This window comes from Neolamprologus brichardi, chromosome 23 (assembly GCF_056152115.1).
Source record: "Neolamprologus brichardi isolate AB-2024 chromosome 23, ASM5615211v1, whole genome shotgun sequence".
Taxonomy (NCBI): Eukaryota; Metazoa; Chordata; class Actinopteri; order Cichliformes; family Cichlidae; genus Neolamprologus; species Neolamprologus brichardi.
This window is the reverse complement of record NC_142125.1, coordinates 20,816,345-20,836,806: the sequence shown is the minus strand read 5'-3', so window position 1 is coordinate 20,836,806 and position 20,462 is coordinate 20,816,345. Positions and strand designations below refer to the sequence as shown.

The 20,462-nt window shown below is 40.0% G+C and overlaps 1 protein-coding gene across 6 annotated transcripts in view; it reads left to right on the top strand.

The window, feature by feature from the left end:
* The window catches only part of tns1a (tensin 1a), a 120,449-nt gene that overhangs the window by 13,663 nt on the left and 86,324 nt on the right, over positions 1-20,462 (top strand). For all 6 annotated transcript variants that reach the window (XM_035911818.2, XM_087836020.1, XM_087836021.1 and 3 more), the window contains exons 2-3: positions 15,647-15,761; positions 18,879-18,916. In XM_035911818.2, coding sequence (XP_035767711.2) covers positions 15,647-15,761; positions 18,879-18,916 — 153 coding nt within the window. The remainder of the gene's footprint in view (positions 1-15,646; positions 15,762-18,878; positions 18,917-20,462) is intronic.

Sequence of the window (20,462 nt, the reverse complement as noted above, 5' to 3'; positions counted from 1 at the left end):
AGATAAAGGTGAATGGCTTGGAGATGAATTGAGCTGCAGTTTGGGGAAGGCCTCGAAGGGGACTGGCGGCGGCTCCCAAGCCTAGCAGATCCCCATGTACTAAATAGAAGTGAAGAAGTTAAAGAATTGAAAAGGGGAGGGAGGGTGGGCCACATAAACGAGAACAAACAGATTGTAGAACTGGGGGATAATATATAGATGAGAACCGGAAGGAGTGTGTTTGGAGGCGTGGTCCTGCTTCTGAAATTCAGGTACTTTATCTCCAATTCACTTGCTAATATTCAACATCCAAAAGCAATATGTGATTAACATATATTGATTCTGTAGATGTTAAAAATAAATCAATAAAAAGTAATAATAAAGATGCAAATTCCCCATCACCCCACATTCCAACATTCAAGTGTATCAAGTAATATCCCCAACAACCATTACACCACCAACAACAATCTGAACTGCTGATCCAAGGGATTTATCCATGCTTTCATGCTGCTAACACCAAATTCTGACACTACCAGCTGATGGTTGCAGAAATAATTGAGATTAATTAGACCAGGCGATGATTTCTCAATGTTCTGTTGTCCAATTTTGGTAAGCCAATAACTCAGATTCCTGTTCTTGGCTGACAGGAGTGGCACCCAGTGTGGTCTTCTGTTGCCTATCTGCTTCAAGGACTATTGTGTTGTGCATTCAGAGATGCTCTTCTGCATACCTATATGAGTGAATGTTTGGATAACTGTTACCTTCCTATCAGCTCGAAGCAGTCTGTGCATTCTCTGTTTTTTGAGTTGCTACTGTAGACATTGGTGTTTATGGGCAGTTGAACAGGTATACCTGATGAAGTTGCTGATGGGTATACACGACAAACAAAATCAGCAAACACTCACATTTGCTGAGATGAAAATAATATATGTATTTTTTTTATATAACTGCAACAGTCAATAGCTTAAACTGCTAAAGCTACTGCTAGTTGACTAATAAATTAATCAGACATTAATAGCATCTATAAAACTTGAAGTGCTAGAAGTAGCAGAAAGCTGCAAATTGAAGGTATATGAAAGAGAGCATCTTCAACAACATGCACAAAGTTGTAATGCGCATTTCCACATTTACATTTCAAAGCTGCATCCTTGTTGTGTTCTTGTCCTGTACTCGCTGTGATTACGTGTTTGTTTGCTTTTTAATCCCCAGAGATGGACTCAAAGAGAGGAGAGCTCATTAGCAAACATGGATTCTAAGTTCATTAGCAGCTGACTAATGATTATAAGCAGCTGAGACTTCATGATCACAGCCCAATGATCTTTGTGTCTCTCAGTCTGCACCTTGTATTGATTGTATCGCGAGCTCGTGGAAACAGTATGCGCCCACAGGTTCACGCACAGATATACATGTTTCTAGGCTGCACACACATAAGCAGTGACGAGAACGGAGACACATACCCACACACACACAAGTGTTCCTCAACTTGCTGATGCTTGATGTTGGGATCTACTACAATCTGGCAACTGGCCCACAGTGTCAGTGAGTCCGCTGGGGTTGTCGGCTTCCGCAGTATAAATAAAATATCTCGAACTCCTGTCTTTTGTGTGTTCTTTTACATTGATTCATATGCCCACAGTGTATAGAGGTAGACAGGAAAGGATATATTTGGTCTGGTTTTGTTCTTAAAGTGTTGTTTGAGTAAACTATGTCTGTAGATTGTAACAGTCTCTGATTATGATCACTAATCACTAATGTAGCCATAATCACAGTGAAGAAGGCCCCTTGGGGGTTATAACCAGAATAATGACTATTCTGATAAGGCATTTCACGCTCCCTTCTGTTATTTACTATAAAAGGAAATGTTCATAAATGTTGGGGCACGGCACAACATCGCATCAAACTGACAAGGATCATTTTGGGAAACCTTAGTTTTGTGCTGCCTAAAGCTGGTGAAAGAAGCAGAGCAAAGCTTCTTGAGGACTGATGATAGCCAAAGTGCTAATTTCAGCTGTTTGATATGCCATCTGTGCGTCTGAGATCGCAGTTTCAGAGAGAGTTTGAGAGTGGAGGCTGGCAGCAGGAGCAGAGTTTACAGTGAGGTGATGCAGAGTTTAAATGTGAACAAAGTCTGACGCTGACAGAAATAGGATTCATGGCTCGCCAAAGTTGGACAATAGGAAATTGGAAAAATCTTGCCTGGTTTGAGGAGGTTCGATTTCTGATTGATATCAGACATCAGATAGTAGGGTCTGAATTCAGAACAAACAACATGAAATCATGTTTCCATCCTGGCTTGTGTCAGCGGCTCAGCCTGGTGGTGTAATGGTGTGAGAGATATTTCCTTGGCACATTTTGGGCTCCTTAGTTCCAACTGAGCATTGTTTATGACCTTTATGGCCAGGATAATACAGTGTACCATCTTCTGATGGGTGCTTCCAACAGAATAACACACCATGTCTCAAAACTCAAATCATCTCAAACTGGTTACTTGAACTTGAAGATGTGTTCACTGTTCTCAAATGCCCTCCACAATCACCAGATCTCAGTCCAACAGAACACCTTTGGGACGTGGAGGAACAGGAGATTCACATCATGGATGTACAACTGCGAAATCTACAACAACTGCATGATGCTGTCATGTGAATATGGAGCAAAATCTCTAAGGAGTGTTTCCATCCCCTTGTCAAATCTAAGCTATGAAGAATTACACTAATAATTACACAAAAGGTGCTGTTTAGCTGAGTCTTAGGAAATAGGAATTTGACTCATACTATGGCCTAAAACTCACAATATCTCAGCTGGTACTCTGATGATGGTGACCACTTTTTCTTCTACCTCTTAGGAGAATGTAACTTTTATGAAACTGCTATGATAAATTGCTGCAGGGTTCTTTAAACAAAAAACAGTGAACAACTAGTCTTTGAGATAAAATGTAGAGTCAGCGGTTTGTTCACACAGTCTCAAAAACAGCAATGTAGAAAAATGTCTGAAATGAAGACCGCAAAAGTGCAAGTGGTTTGCGTCTGTATGACTGGAAAAAACTGATTAGTTAACATTACATAAAGATCTTAGGTTGGGTTAAAATACACAGTTTTATGTTAGAAAGCCGCAAGTACTACCCGTTCTACACACAACAACACCTGACTGTATTTTACATGCAAAAACTCAAGTAGTGCGTAGTGTACTTAAGTACTTAAGTCACATGTTACATGCAGCAAAGTACAAGTATATTTAAAGTATCAAAGCATCCGATAAACAAACGTAAGACTCTGAATTCTGTGAAAATGATCCCAAATAGTGCATAGAAGTGTTTCGTGCTCTTCACACAGATTCTGGTAAAGACATCAGCTTCAGTAAAGAGTTATTGAACAATCCATTGCACCGCCATAGCTTTCATGTGTTTAGGAAAACTTTTTTTCTACAATAAGTAATTGCTCAAAGCATGTAAATGCTGTCAGAGACTCTTATATACAAAGATTACAAATGTCATCCTGGTTCTGTAGTTTCTTTTTATGTTTCCCCCTCTTGTTTGCTCCCGCTCTATGTCTCACAAAGGCGCCCATTGTTCCTGACCGAATTTCAATTTGGTTGAAATTGAAAGCAGGTGTGGCTCTGCTTTTTCATCTTGTGGGGGGTGCTGGCTTTTCTATTTCTGTGGGCCTGTTCCTCATGCTCGTTTCATTGAATCATTGACTGGTTGGTAACACCCCCCCCCACAGTTGTTGTTTTTTTTTTTTACATAATGACTCATTTGCTCCATCTGTCCAACTCATCTATCAGCCAGGTAGTCACTCATTCGGAAAATCATGTCTCATTTCTGTCTCACATGGCATTGCTGATTAGCATTCTGCACATTTTGTTAAATATGATGCAGAAAACCTCTAACCTTCGGGTAAAAATGTCTCCAGCTACTAACTTTAATTTCTAAATGATTGTATTTATTTCACTATTGTCTCTTGGAGATGTTTATTGCACATAGGGGGACACTCGCTGAAAAATTAATTAGCTCCAGGATTTGTGTCAAATTACATCATTATCCAGGATAATACTGCACATCTTTGTTCCTTCCTCCAACCATTCTTTCAATTCATGCAGAAAGACTTTCCTCTGACTGTGCTATAAGTGGAACCATATGTGGAGGTCTGCATGAATATGGGAATGAAGCTGGATGTGGGGACATTTATGTTCCTATATATGTGTGTGTGAGAGAGAGATTCCAGATTTGAACATCCGGGATTTATGGGAAAAGGGTGCCTTCTGAGCTGCCAGATGTAGCAGCTCAGAAGGCACCTTGCATAAACAGGATGTGTGGACTACAAACACGTACCCTTACACTGAGGCTTTCTTCTCTTGACAAATATTGGTATAAATATGTGTAGGCTCTCTGTAAAGGGCTTCTTGAGTTTGGTGACATACTTTATTCAGACAGAACTGGTGACCATAGATGGGCTTTAGATGGCTATATGTTTCATTTTCTTATATCATAATAAATAAAATAGCCAGAAAAACAGGTTCAATATATCTTGATGTAAGAAAGAAATAGTAAGATTTAAGCTACGTACCCTACAAAAATATTACCTTTGCCCCAGTTGTGTTTCAGCACACGTTAGTAATTTTTTAGTAAATGTAATATGAGAGCTTCCATTTTATTAGGTTTTAAAATGTAGCCTCTTGATAATGTAAATGTAGCATATTCACAGCATTGTTTTTCTTAGACTTTTACATTAATATTATATAACGAAGGAAAATTATTTCTATGCTTCTTAACAGATTTTGTAGCTACAAGATAGCTAAATGTATCAAGGCTAAAATATAGTTTTTTGACATAAACAGCCTTAACATTTTAACTTAATATAGTATTCAAATTAACTAACCTTTAATTAAGTTTTGGTTATTTAAAAAACTGTAGTGTCAGTATGGCCCATACAAAATATGGACAAAGCCACTGTGACATTACCAATTTGATGCATGGTCTACCTTTTTGAAGCTTTGAGTTTGGCATTTTGGCCAAACTTCATTTTTAGTAGGAAGAAGTGAGAAAAGGCTGGAATGTTAAGTCATGAACTAATGCTAAAGTAGCCTGTTGATCCAGGGATCCAAACTGTTCAGAAGGCTCTAAATGGTGCCAACACCTCAAATTGCTAAGCAGCCACAGATTTATGTAGCTAATGGCTGTTAACTGTTAGCAAAGGATTTATATGTTTTGCAAACGATACAAAGCAATATTAGCAGTCAGTTGGTTTGTCTTTCTGCCAATTACTTTCTTTTAGCTTTGTATTTGGCTTAGTTCATAGAAGTTTTTCTTTTTTTTCTGGGCAGATGCAGTCAAGCAAAAAAAAAAAAAGTTTTCACATAACTCAAAACAGTGCTGTAAAAAACTATGTACACCTATACTGCCTCCATAGGAATTAAGAGAATCAGAAGTAGTCATCTGCTGCTAATCAAATGTGCTTGTTTCCTGATCATCAGCAAGTGAGATAAATATCCTGATAAAATCAGAATTTCTTGCAGCTCGCAGGTCTGGAGCAATGACACAACGCAAAGGAAAGACATCAGCAATTATCTTATTATAGAGAGTCATAAGACTATTTTCAAATAATCTGCAGTCCACATTCTGCAATAAGAAAGTGAAAAACATTCAGTAAATCTTCTAATCTGCACATCTTCCCAGAACACATTCAAGGTGCAATCAACATGTTATATCTCTAATTCTCAAAATTAGAAAAACAACAAAAACTATGGCTTATTTGGAAGGATTTCCTCTATTTCTCTCTAAAAGGTATTTTTTAGAATGACTTAGGTTTGCAAAGCTGCATCTAAACAAACCACAAAACCTCTAGAACAATGTCCTTTGGACAGACAAGACCAAACAAAGCATATGAACACAAACACCGCATACCGACCATCAGCACGGTGGTGGAGGGGTGATGATTTGGTCTACAGTCACTGCGTCAACTATGACCTCCTTTATATACCAACTTAAGCCTGGGCACACTGGTTCATGCGACAAGACGATCACTTCAGCAAATCGGCCACAGAATGGCTGAAAATGAAAACAGTCAAGGTGCTGCAATGTTCTAGTCAAAGTCCAGAACTCAACCTGACTGAAATGCTGGACATTAAGTGAGCTCTGCATAAATGAATTCAAACCTCAATAAACTGAAGTAACGGTGCATAGAAGAGTGGGCTAAATTTCCTCCACAATGATCTGAGAGACTGATAATGTCATACAGAAAACAATAACTTCAGGTTATTGCTGCTAAAGGTGGTTCCTCACAATACTTTAATATACTCTTCAAGTCCTGCCACGTGTGGGTATCCATGTGAATCACTGCGAATATAAAAGCAAGATGATTTCTCGAAATACTCGAAGCAGTCATCCAAGATACAAACGATACAAATGTGTCTATCACCAACAGTCCAGCATGTGCATATATATGGATTGATATAAATGACTTTTATGCGTGTTTTCCAGGACTAGTTCGTGTTCATGTATAATTTCTGATCAGAAGGACAGAACGATGCCTTTGAGAAAGTTGCCCCCCCCTCTCCTCCTCCCACATCTTTGCTCTAAGTGGGGTTGCGGTCGAGGTAGCGTAGTGATGCTTTTCATTAGCTAAGTGCAACTGGGGGAGAAGAGCACACAGCCTTGATTTACTGGGCCTCCTGTCTATATGCCAGGACACACATACTCAGAGAAACGCCTCCTCTCCTCTTTCAGCCTGTCCACTCTGTCCCATTATTCCCTCTATTTTTTCTCCAGATCCATCCATTTCCCTTACCTTGAGCCTCTCTTTTTCTGTCTCGGTTTCTCTGTCTCTCCACATAACTTCCTTTTCCATTTTCTCTCTCAAGCCTGTCGTGGGAGTCTCCTTCTAGCACGACACAGAGGACAGCTTTCTTTCTCTTTTACATTGCTGTCCTCAGCTGTGTGTGCTAAAAATGTCAAAATGCATTTTTTTAGGGTCATCACAATACCACTGAAAGTAACATCAGCTTTCCATAATGCTGAAAAGAAGTCGTTTTGCTTGGGTTCATGTTGTATTCATGAAAAAGCATGATTCAAGATTTTCAACTTGAATCAACTTGAGGTCGGATCACCTCGTGTTTTGTAAAAGGATGTAGACAATGTAAATGCTCTGGTAAACCTTAATATTTTTATATGCTGGTGCTGTCAGGTTTCAGCAGAGATTACCAACATCCTGAACGTTAATTTCTTGGCAAAACTTTAGCTTCACAGGAAGCAAGTTGTTTCATACCATATGATACAGTCTGTCATGGAAGATTAAGAAACTGATGGCATTCATTACTGAAGCAGCTTTTTGATTACATGCCTAAGTGTGAGCTTGAGATATATTTTTCATTCCTAGAAAAGAAAAAAAGAAAAAAAAAGAAACTCAGAGAGTCGTTTCATTTGTAAACGCATGATCTCTTTGCTCATTACTAGCCATTTCAGCTGCTGAGGCCCTTCCCCTCTTTCTTCTTCTTCTTTTTTTTTTTTTAAAAAGTTGAATCCCAGATGCTACATGGCAGGAATCCAAGTGCCATTTGCACTTCTGTTGTCTCGATATTCGCAGTGGGCCCGTGCGCCAGGCTGTGCATTCATGTTTATACGTGTGTGTGTGTGTGTGTAAACTTGTGGTTGTATGTTTTTTCTCCCCCAGCCCATCTATCATTGTTTGACAGGACATGTTGACCCCAGTTGCTGTGGCAGCCAGGTAACCATGGCACCTGACTGTGACACAGCTGGTTGCGTCTGATTGGTTTAGCCGCCGGCTTTCTGCCAGGTCATCTTTAACATCGAGACTGTGGAGCTTTAAAGGCTATTTATAAACTCAGCGAGGCCCACGCTGCAAAAAATGCCAGTCTTAAGCAGGTGTTTGCTCTCATGTTTAATCTGAATGTCTTTCAGATCCATCCATCCATCCATTCGCTTCCTGGAGCCCAGCTGTCATAGGGCGAGAGGCGGGGTTCACCCTGGACAGGTCACCAGTCTGTCTCAGGGCTAACACATAGAGACAGACAACCATTCACACTCACATTCACACCATGGGCAATTTAGGCTACGTCCACACTAGCCCGGATAGATTTGAAAACGGCGTTTTCGTCTGAAAACGCTCCGCGTCCACACTAGCGTTTTCAGTCGTTTTCATAGAGTTGCGCGTCCACATTGAAACGGCCGAAAACGCTTACGTTCCAGTCCTGCGCATGCGCAAAAGCGAATGAGGATTAAATAATTTGAAGAAAAGCTATCTGGAGCATGTACAAACTGATATCAATCTTTTTTAGGGCTGTCAAAATTGAGAGCAATCAAAACAACAGCTGTATAATGCACTCCGCTATCTTTGTTTAATTGGTCACATGACTGCATCACATGACTAAAATGCGTCATCGTTTTAGAAAGTCTTTTTTTTTGAGTGTCCACAGTGTGACGGGGCAGCTCCGTTTTGAAATGTATGCATTTTCAAGAGCGTTTTTAAAACGCTGCGTTTTTCCTTGAGGAAAACGCCGTCTCAGAGGCCAAAACTGAGAGAAAACGATTAGTGTGGACGTAGCCTTAGATTGACCAGTTAACCTATCCCCACTAACTGCATGTGTTTGGACTGCGGGAGGAAGCCGGAGTACGCAGGGAGAACCCCCACAAACACGGGGAGAACATGCAAACTCCACACAGCTGTTAACATCTGGCCCACTGTGATGTTTTTGTTTTGAACAAGGGTGTAGATTTGGTTGTGGCATTGGTGGGGACGGATGATTCAACCATCGACCCCTGTCCCGTTTCTTATTTTTTCCATTTTGTTTTTGCTTCTTGATAAAAAAAAAAGGAGAAATATACTTGCCTACATATGCTATTCTACATGCTTTTAAACCGTTTAAAATTACAATTCATAGTTTTATATGTGAATTATATAATGTTAAATTACTATTAAACAAATGACTGACTAAGTATTTTAGGCTTTAGTTTACTTCAGCCATATTCCATATAAATCAGGTATCATACAAAAGTAAAAATAGCTTCAAATACATTCATGACAATAAAAGAATATGACTTTAAGGACTTAACAACATTACTTCAGTTATAGTACACCAACATCTCTGACACATTAGCACTAAGGGAACACTGAATGATCTGGTCGGTTTTGTCCATAAAACTACTCGTCTAAGATTACCACAAAGTAAAAGATCTCTCAGCAACATTATGCAACATTTTAGGCACTATTGCCCCGATCAGATCAGTGAGCTGGGATGTTTTATTCTAAACATAAACTGCTGTTACAGCAACAAACATGGACTACATGCCCACACAACAAACACATGCCTGCTCCTCTCGTTAGCTGAAATGAACTGCTGGTATATTTGTTTCACATCTATACTGTCCAGTCTCTCCTGGTGGACATGGAATCACATTATTCATGGTTACATACAATTTTAGACTGATGTGGACCAAGCCTAGCACCTACTTGTCAACCTTGAGACCTCAGAATTAGGGAGACATTCAAAGGGGCTGGGGGGGGAGAGATACATGTACATATATATACAAAAAACTTGAATCTTACAGTGTTTATTTATCAGATAAAATACGTTAAATGTCACCGTTATCATTGTCCAGCCGGAAACAGGCTGGGGGTGTCCAAATTCAGAGGCTGCGTCCACCTGAGGACCCGGCCTTTGTGGTCTAAGTGGGCCGGGTCCTCCGAAAGCCGGGTAGACCGGAAATGAGCGACTGTGAAATTGGACGGTCTAGCCTTCAGAATTACGTCACCTGCTGTCTGCTCCTGGCTGTCTAAAACATAACCGGACGCTGGCGTAGATGGTCGAATAAACTGCTGTTTTCACACAGCAGTTTATTCAGCTGTGTGAGAACCCCGGAGGAATCCTCCCGAGGGATTAATAAAGTTTTATTTAATCTAATAACTTTAATCTCAGCCAAACCGATTTACTCACCAACAAATAAAACACAACTGAAGCACTGAAAAAGGCCAAACAATAACATGTTTAAGTTATTTGACGTTTACACAGCTACATTCTCGCCTGAAAATGTGTTAAAAGTTTATTTTGCGACCCAGAAAGAGAAATAAGAGCAATATTAAAACTAAGTAGCTGCAGTAATAGTAGCCATTGTTGGAAACTGGAATTGGCTGGGCCAGTATGGGATATGGTTTTCAGTTTTGTTGTCCGGGTGGAAAATCGGGAGAAATTGGGGAGAATGGTCGCTCCGGGAGATTTTCGGGAGGGGCACTGAATTTCGGGATTCCCCGGAAAAATCGTGAGTGTTGGCATGTATGGCCTAGCATAACCTGTAACGTTATTGTGACGGACACATTATATGAGTGAACTTGACTTTAAGTGACTTACAGGTTTCTTTGAAAAACAATTTCTCATATCCAGGTTCTTCCTTTGCGCTGCCATCCTCCTCTCCTCCTCGCAGCGCAGGTTTGCCGCTGCTGAAACTAAACAGAGCTCCCTGAAAGGCTCAGCCAATCACATTGGCCATATTTGTCACATGACGTAGGACTCCAGTAGAGAACGTAATTTAACTCTTTCTGCTCCGCTCGCTGAATGAGACGCTGACAGATCGTTTTTTTTCTTACTATCGGGTTTGTTTTTCTTTACTCGAAGAGATCAAATTATTGGTGGGGACAATTCAATAATCGCTGGATATTGGTGGGGACATGTCCCTTCCGTCCATGCCAAATCTACGCCCTTGGTTTTGAAGATGATAAAATTAAGAATATATAGTAACCCTAGGGGTGAATTTCATACACACTGAAATCTGCTAAACCTGCTATAAACAGATTTTGTCATATGAATTGGTATTATCTATAGGTAGTGGATGTAATATTTGGTCCTAGAAACTTTCTGGTTTTCGTTTTCAGCATGCATAGCCCATAGTCGGACATAACATAGTCAATGGGTTGTTACTAAGTAACATACAAAAAAAACCTATATACCTACTCATCTCTCAAAGCTTCACCCCTTATGTTGTATAGTGTAAGTTCAGTCTTAATAAAGTTAAAATGAGTAGGTTTTTATATTAAAAATTACATTACAGTTTTAATAAAATAGCCTTTAAGTTATAGAGACAGAAACTGGTTTTGTAGCATGCTGTAGCATAAACATATTTATTTCTGCTGTAGAGCTAGACATGTTAACACAGCAGTCTATGGCGAGTGACTTGCTTTTGAAGCCTTTTTGGTAGCAATTCAAGAAACTTTTTAGTGCTTCTGTAAATCAAGACAATTATTTACAGTGGCTAGCAATTGTAGTAACAGTAGCTAGTTAACAGTTTTACAGTAACATTTCATATTACACTTAAAGTCAGTGCAAACAGTGTTGAGGAGATACTCGTTATACCACTACCAAGCAATACTTTAATTTTTTTTTCCTATATCATGTTTTCACCTGGCACAGTACTTTTGAATCTGTCCGTTCAACCAATTCTCCATTAATCAGTATATATGGATAAAATGTTTAGTCTGCCTCTGTATCAATCTGAGCTGCTGCTGTTGAGCAGAACAAACAAATGGAAGAAACAAGGTTGTTCGAGAGATTGATGTTGCAGTGGTTCATAATTAATTTTTTACATGAAATAATCACCATCCATGTAGCATATTATTTGTTTGAAGTTATCTGTTCTAATATACTGTGTGTGCTGCTGGCCAGCCAAGGTCAGCCAGGATTCCTCTTTGGAACTTATAGCGAGAGTGTCACAGTGTGACAAAAGCCATTAAGATTTAGGGAGATATGGGAGCGAAAACGCTGAGAAACACACTTTTGAAAAAAGCTTTGAGCCAAATTGACTGCAGCACACGGAGGAGGGGAAAAAAGGCCAGGGAGCTTTGGAAAGCAACAGTAAAATGAGCTCAAAGATGATGAAGCAAAGGATTACATGACTTAGTGCAGCTTTCATCAGTGAGCCTCATCATACCTACAGTCCTTTGAAGATGTAGTAGGTCTAGTTGTAGTTGAAGTGATTAAAATTAGCAATGGGAAAAAGCAGTGAGCTATAATAATGTGCAAAAGTCTTGAGCCACTACTTGTTTTTATATTTTTCTGCCAAGAAGCCAAACTTTCTTTCTTTTCCATCAGTAGTTCCTCAGGCTTACTGAAGTTTGTTTAAAGTCTTTCTTTGAACACTGGCTTTTTTTCTTTTGCTGATTTTAAGTCCAGTCTTTGTACTACCAAACTGACCACCTTCAGATCCCCCCTGCCACCTGCTCCTGGATTAAAGATTTCTTCACTAACCAGCCTCAATCTGTCCGACTTGCTGATTGAGGTTGGTGCTTGGACAACAACATGAAGCTGAACTTCATTAAAACAAAAGAGCTCATAATGGCTCAGAAGGCACATACAGGTCACTCCCCTGCCATTGTAAAAGGATAACGGGTAGAATCTGCCTCCACCTTCAGGTTTCTGGGCACCCACGTCTCCGCTGATCACACCTGGACCAACAACACCAACGCCCTGGTAAAGAGGGCCCAGCAGTTACTGCACTTCCTCCATATCCCAAGGAAGAATAACCTGGAGAAGAAGCTGCTGCTGGCCTTCTCACACACCTCAATGGAGAGCGTGCTCTCCTACTGCCTGAGTTTTTGGTACTTAGGGGCCACTACTAAGAACAGGAAGGCTAAACAGAGGTTAATTAACACCACCCAAAAAGTCATTGGCTGTCCTCTGCCACCCCTGGAGGCCATCACCAGATCCCCCCGTCTCAGGACAACCAGGGCCATCACAGGTGACCCCTTGCACCCTGCCCACCACCCGTTTGACCTGCAACCCTCGCGTCAATCAGGTCCGACACCTCTAGACTCACAAACAGGTTCCTACCCTGGGACATTCAGACTGTTAGCAAACAACATCCCCCCACACCCCCGAGTCATGGCGTGAGTAACCCTTCATCACTCAGGCCACTCAAAAACGAACTCTGTACTCAGACTCAAGTCTTTTCTTTGCACTACTTCCAAGCACTTTGCTACTATTTTGTTCTCTAGGTTGTGGCTTTTTCTTATTTTTGTATATATGTCTCTTGATTGTATACATTTCCTGTTTGCTATTTAATCCTGCTGTCTTACTATTTATATGTCATTGTACATGTTCAATGACAATAAAGGGCTATTCTATTCTATTCTACTTCACTCTCTGGAGTGTGTCCTTAAAAATTTAAGGAAATGGAGGACAAAAAAGTGGCAGGTCTAAATCCAGCAAAGGCTTGACACAGAGTTTGAGATATTCATCTGGCTCTTCAGGTAATCCATCTACTGTTCACTGAAGCCTCATCAGAAATAGTCTCAGCTGATAGGTGGCCATCAAGAAGTCTTCTTAAGGAAGGGGAAAAGAGAGATAATGTAAAATCATACCTGGATAGAAAAACACACAGTGGAGCACTATCAGTCATGGATCGGCCTCCCCAGATCCTGGACCTCAACATTATTGAAGCAGTGTGGGATCATGTTGACAGAGAACAGAACAAAAGGCAGAAACATCCAAAGAAGAGCTTTGAATGTCCTTCAAGAAACCTGGAGAACTATTCCTGAAGACGACTTAAATATTGACTTTTAAGCTCAGTCAAAGCTCATTAGACATTTTCTTGTATATTTGCACATTTTTCGTAAATTGATCCCCATTTTCCTTGCAAAATGTTACAAAATGAAGGTTTTCTCTAGTCTGTTCCACAGCACGGCATTTCAAACAGTACTTGTGGTAGAAGGTTATGTTGTAGGTAGCAGTAGGAGCTATTGTGGTATTGTATAGTGGTCCTAAGTAAGACTTCACTTGTTCTTTGGTTTAGAGATGGACCACAATCTGTGAGTGGTAATGAGTAAATTTCAGGAGCACTGTGGACCCGTGTTCCTGTGCATTTTAAATAAGCTGCTCTGAGCTACTCTTTCTACCAGAACCTCCCCTCCTCCAAACAGCTCCTCGTCGTTGGTCCTCTGCAAACTAAATTAATTACTGTGTGCTACTACAGAATTACAGACTTACCTTTAGACGTCAACACAAACTGGTGCAAGTAGAAACAATTAGCACGTTTATCTACTTAAAGAAAGACACAGAAAGCAGAAAAACTTAAAACCGATCACTCCTCTGTAGGAGAAGTGATCAGTGATCTATTTACAGTGAGCAAGTTGCACAACATGATGTGACAGCAATGTTGCCTATGTTGAATAAGATAATCAGTTAACTGTTCAACTGTTAATCTGTTAAAAAAAAACTATGTTTGCAGGTATAAACCAGGTCACCTTAAGAAAGCTTGATTTCTCCTTTTGCCAGAAATGAATATTCCAAAGCCCTCGCAATGATTTATATTCGTGGGAATGTTTGAGGAATGTCTTAATTCATTGACTCATTCATGCATCCTTTCAAGGTGATATGTGGAAGGAGGTGTATATAAAATACTGTTTTCAATAAAGCAAACTCAGATTTACAGCCCAGCCGAGCCCAACCCAAACCAGGCCAGCTGCACAAATACACAAAGGAAATGGCATCATTATTATGACTCACAGAGGAGGCTGTTAGGAAAAGTGGGCTCTGGACAACAGGGAAAGAGGGAGATCTAGCAGGGTGTTTGCTTTAAGTGCAATTCTGAGTGATGATGTCACATGATGAAATGACAAAAGAAGAGATCTGGGATTTGCCTGTTGTCTTTTTGGCCCTACGAACTGGGGTAACTGCATCAAAGCAACCCACAGACCTTTGTATGATAAAATAAAACCAGATCAAACCACATAAGCAAGTCAGAAAGAAAATAAAGGCCTAAAACACTCAGAAACCTAAACCAACTCGTCTATTCTGAGCACATTTTGAAGCGTTCATTGGCTGGTTTCCTTCAAAGGAAAAACTCGTGCGTTGAGTGCATTTTCCAAGCTGCAGGACAGACTAATCAGATCAATTCTGAGTAATGTGCAGCTGTTTGGAGAGAAACCCACATTTTAACACAGCATTCGAGATGTCATTGCATGTCAGGAATAAATTACACAAGTCATGGAATTAATTTTGCAAGGGTCTTTTGGGATCCTCCAAGTTGTTATCCTGGTCATGAGCAACATGCTCGCAGCAGCTGCAACCCCATCTTCTTCTTCATCATCATCATCAGCATGCGTAAAACAATATTTTTGATTTTTCTTCTTCACTGCTTTGCACAGTTTCTCGATCTGTTGTGTCCTCAGGCTGCTCTGAAATGAAGCCCCGGACACACACTTGCAAACAATACTGCACACACACACACACACGAACACACACAGGCAAGCATCATTCCTAGAGTTTTTTAGGTTGCTGGCTGCTGTAAGGCCTTTTTTCCACTCCATCGTTAATTAGTCATTTAATTAGAGAACTTCAAAGTGAAAACATCCTATGCTGTTGGGTGGGCTGTGTCTCTGTGTGTGCGCGTGTGTGTCAGTGTGAGTGCACTTATTTGCGCGCAACAGTCTTTTGGGCCTTATAAGGTAGAAAAATGACTTGTTTGAGTTGCATCACTGTTTCGGACATTAACCCTTCAGTATAACAAAGACACAAGGAAACAGCTCAGCTGAAACCAAAAATCATCAAAAGTTGAGGTCAACCTCTCACGTGCAGCCAGATGTATCGAATGTGTTTTGATTGGCTTTAGATCTGCTTCCATCGATTTGTAGCGATGCACTCCTGATCTCGTTTCCTCTTCTTCCCACAGCCCGACGAGCTGGAGGGCGTCCACACGCACACCTTTAAGCTGAAGCCATTCAAGAAGGCCAAGAGTTGTGATATATGCAAGCAGGCCATCACCAAGGAGGGCCTCATCTGCAAAGGTGGGTGTCTAGCATGTTGGCTTTAAAGTTGACCTGAGCAGACGTAAGACAGTAGACTGAGTAAATTATGACCAGGCAGGGGTCGGGTTCCCAGAATGGCTGAAAGTGAGATTCATTTATAAATATAAAAATATAACAACTGCTGCTCCTGCAACCTGGAAGTGGCATAAAATAAATGTATATCAGAGTTTTGACCCAATTTTACTTTAAGAAACATTATTATAAACATTGTCAGTCTGTGAAAAAAAGTGTGGGCAAATAGTTTAACAAACCCCTAGACATCTTTATTACAGTAGTTAGCACCATCGCCTGACTAAAAGAAGGTCCTGGGCATGGTCTTGTGCTGCTGAGTTCAATGTGTTGTGCATTCAGAGATACTCTCCTGCATACCTTGGTTGTAACAGTGTTATTTGAGTTACTGTTGCCTCCCTGTTACCTCGAAGCATTTTGTCCATTTTCCTCAGACCTCTAGCATCAAGAAAGCATTTTCTCTCTAAGAACTGCCGCACAGTTCAGTTCAGTGCAGTTCAACTAAAGCTTGATTCTAGCATAATTTAAGCCATTTAGGTTTACATTAAAGAAAGGTTTAAAACAAAGTTTTATTTGTATTTGAATGTGTTTTCTCCCCAAGTCTATTTTTAATATACACATCCTTTTTGTTTACACTGTACGCTCTATTTATGTATGCATTGGTCTACTGTTTTAGCTTTGCTTTCTCTCCCTCTTGCCTTTGAGCCCCTGCCTCCCCCTCTTCCTCAATGATCCAGTCACATGTTTTTGAGTCTAATTTTAGAAGTACTAAAGGTTTTATTGTCACTCCAAGAAAAGTCCAGGGGAAATTAACATTAGAAGACTCCCAGGCAGCCTCACATTTCCTCTGTTTCTTTTTCTCTGATCTCCCTCTATCTGTCTTTGCACTCTTTCCCTTGCTCTCCCCATTTTTGAACTACAGTACAAACAGAGTGTCTTTAGCAGAGGCCAGATGACAAACGGGGAGAAAAGCCCAGCAGTAGGGGAATGGGCTTGTATAGGGCTTTGGCTGAGGATTTGGTGTTAAAATTAGCATGGCTGCTGCTGCTGCTGCTGCATTAGCCTAGATAAGAGGGGGAAAGAGGGGGAAAGGGATGAGTGGTAGGGGAGGGGGGCAGAGCTAGGGTGAAGAGTGAGAAATTTGGGTAGCAACGACGCTGGGTGATAGATATGGGTACAGAAAAGAAAAGATGGCATACACTTTTATTTATTGTACTTTCTGTCCTGTTAAACTAGAGCTATAGTGTACTATATGTTCACAAGCACCTGGACAATGATAATTATCTAAAAATCCTTGTTGTCCTTTACAGTTACCAGGAAGGGTTGCTATGCAGCACATTGACGGTTATTGTAGCCAAAGGATTAGATGTGACAATAAGACTATGTGCTGTGCAATCGTCCAGATACAAAAGAAAAAAACTCTCAGGGAGGCCCTTTGAATGTCAAAGAATGAGACATTAGCAAACAAAAGACAAAAAGGTTAATCTTTGCTGAAGTGAAGCCATTTCTCTGTTTTAGAGACTTTGACAGAGCTGTTCATGCCTTCATTTCATCTCGCCTCGACTACTGTAATAATCTTTACTCTGGTGTTAGTCTGTCATCAGTTAGCCGTCTACAGCTGGTCCAAAATGCTGCAGCACGGTTACTAACTGGCACACGCAAGTGAGAACACATATCTCCCATACTGGCGTCATTGCACTGGCTGCCAGTTAGTTTTAGAATTAATTTTAAGATATTTTTTAAGGCATTGAATGGTTTAGCACCCTCATACCTTTCTGATCTTTTAAATTGGTACACTCCTGCAAGATCACTGAGGTCTGCGGATCAATTGCTCCTGGCTGTCCTGAGGTCCAGATTAAAGCACAGAGGAGATCGGGGCTTTGCTGTAACTGCTCCTAAACTGTGGAACAAACAGCCCCTTCATATCAGGACCTGCCCAACATTGGACACTTTTGAAACCCGTCTGAAAACCCAGTTTTATTCCTTGGCTTTTAAATCAGAATGAGTTTGTATTACTTTTATCTATCTTATATCGTACTCAAATCTTCTAATTTTATGATTCTTTTTCTTTTCTTTTATCATGTCTCCCTATGTTTTTATGTCTTTTGGTTATCTTAATTGTACAGCACCTTGGTCAACATTTGTCGTTTTAAATGTGCTATATGTGACTTTGACTAAAAATGGGGGAGAAAAGTCATATTAAGCAAAGTCATAAAGCAAGCCCAGCAATCCTGTGTATTTTACCCCACATAGGACTTTGTTTTGTAAAATAAGCATCGTGTTGTAATCAGTAACACTTCAAACTAATGACTGGAATCCTACGTGTATCTTCAAAGTGTTTAAATCCATAAAGAAGAAGGTTTATTTCCTCACATACCTATATACAACCTGTTTTAAAATAGAGGATTCGCCCCCTCCTGGTAGTTAAAAAGAATGCAGCTTCAAGGTTTCTGTGCAAAGGCTTAACCTTTCTGACCTGAAACTTCTGACCATCTTTCATAAAGAGTGTTTGCTTCAAACATGCAAAAAGACAAATTTGCATTAATAAATGAATAAAATTTGATTACAGACTGTTACTATTATGTGCTGAGGAGACTTGTACCACCTTGATTCAAGTGTGACCCAATAACAGTCTAGAACATACATTAAAAGTCCAATTTATCACTGTTTAATCAACATTCTGTGTTCATTTCAATCACTTTGGCTTGCATTTGCTATTGATTTTTGCATCAATGTTTCTTTTGCCTGAAACATTAAGGTAGTGAAATGCAAACTGATGGATGGATGTTTGCTTCGTGTGACCACTTGAGGGCAGCACCACAGCATGTTGGCATCAGGGATGGTGCTGACCTTATTTCAGTTTCAGTGCATTCAGCAGTACAGCGCTGCAATTCTAAACTCTCCACACCATCTAAGCACTTTAATTGTTTTCCAATACTGAGCACACATCTACAGTTGCTGCTTTCAGCTTCATTTTGTGATCTATGTGAAAGGAAACATCCATTAATCTCTTTACGGTTGTTAATGGTTTTTGCTCCTGTGGGTGTAAATCAACAACTGCACTTAATGCTGCCTCTTTTATTTCAGCGTGCCGGTTGTCCTGCCACAAGAAATGTGAAGTGAAGGTAAGACACGATCTTCACCGTCTTCTTTTGTTACTGATGAGACTGATGTCTTCATTGTGCAGTCTAGTCTTTGTCACACCATATTACTGTATAGAAGTACACATATTTTTACTTATTGTACAAGCACATACAATGCACCACACATACAGCAGATAAACTGTGACTGTGGTCATTGCATCGGGAATAGCAGGAATTTAAAAGTTGCTTTTCTACACAGTTTTCCCCCCTCTTGAAGCACTATTGCAAATGTTAAGCGAAGCCCATTTATGTTTTTTTTTCAGGCTGTTTAAATCAATTTTTGCACTGCATGGAAAAATGCACCGTCCGGCAAAAAAGCTTTAACCTGCCTGCCTCAGACTGCAGTGTGACGTCATCCAGAGCAGCGCACTGGCTAATAAACTTCATGCAAGTGCACATCCCCACTTAGATTTCTTTGTAGTTCACACACAGATTCACACACTGAATCTGTGTGTGAATGGGTGGATGACTGAATGTAGTGTAAAGCGCTATACAAATACAGGCCATTTACCATTTACCATTTGTAATGGTGTGGGTTATAGTGCTTATACGGTCGTCTACAGAGGACCAAAACTGCTGAAATCATCAGCACAGGTTGAAAATTAATAATGAAATCCATGAAATACAAAATTACGCAAAAGGCAAAATAAATAAGGGAGTAGATAAATACAAAGACAAGAACAAATATCAATTTTCCATATTTTGTAAATTAATACTAACATTTTTGTTTAGATTATTTTGGTGCATCTGATGGTTCAGTTATTTAAGTATTTCAGATTTTGGCTGTTTGATCCAACACAGAGAATAAAAAGACTCATGATTCTGATTACTTTTGAGTAGCATGTGACATGTCCTTACACAAATATCTTTATCAGTTTAAATATAATTTAAAACAATTTTATATACTTAAAAAAATCTTTTGAAAACATCGTTGCCTCAGTTGTACTTGGCAGCCCTCTGTTTTTTTGTGTGGTTTCGTTTCGTTTTCCCACAATTATTTTTTACTGTAAATGATCGCCCACTCAGATCAACCCCTAATTTCACTTCAATTACACCTCATCATTCAGACACTGCTGATACTTACCAGCTATGCATGAAGCATTATTATTAGTATAGTGGCTTTATCTTTTACCATAATCAGCCATAACTATGCATTGCTAACAAAATAACTTTGAGCATTTGGGGCATGGAGATCGGACCTCTCGGGGTATCCTGTACGAGGACTGTGGCATCATGGTCTTCAGCTCCTTTGGATTAGCAGTGGGGTCCTACTGGGATTGGTTTTTGATAGTGCTATTGAACTGGGATCATAATTTCGGTATATTTGTTGTGTTCCTCGAGCTGTCACTGAGTATATTTTGAAGTGTCGTGAGCCGTATTGTCTTGCTTGGTGGTACATATCATCGTGACATCCACATGAATGCCAAAACCCAAGGTTTCCCAGCAGAACATTGTCTTATAACAAGATGATCAATTTTATTCACTTCACTTGTCAGTGGTTTTTAATATTGTGGTGGATCAGTGACTT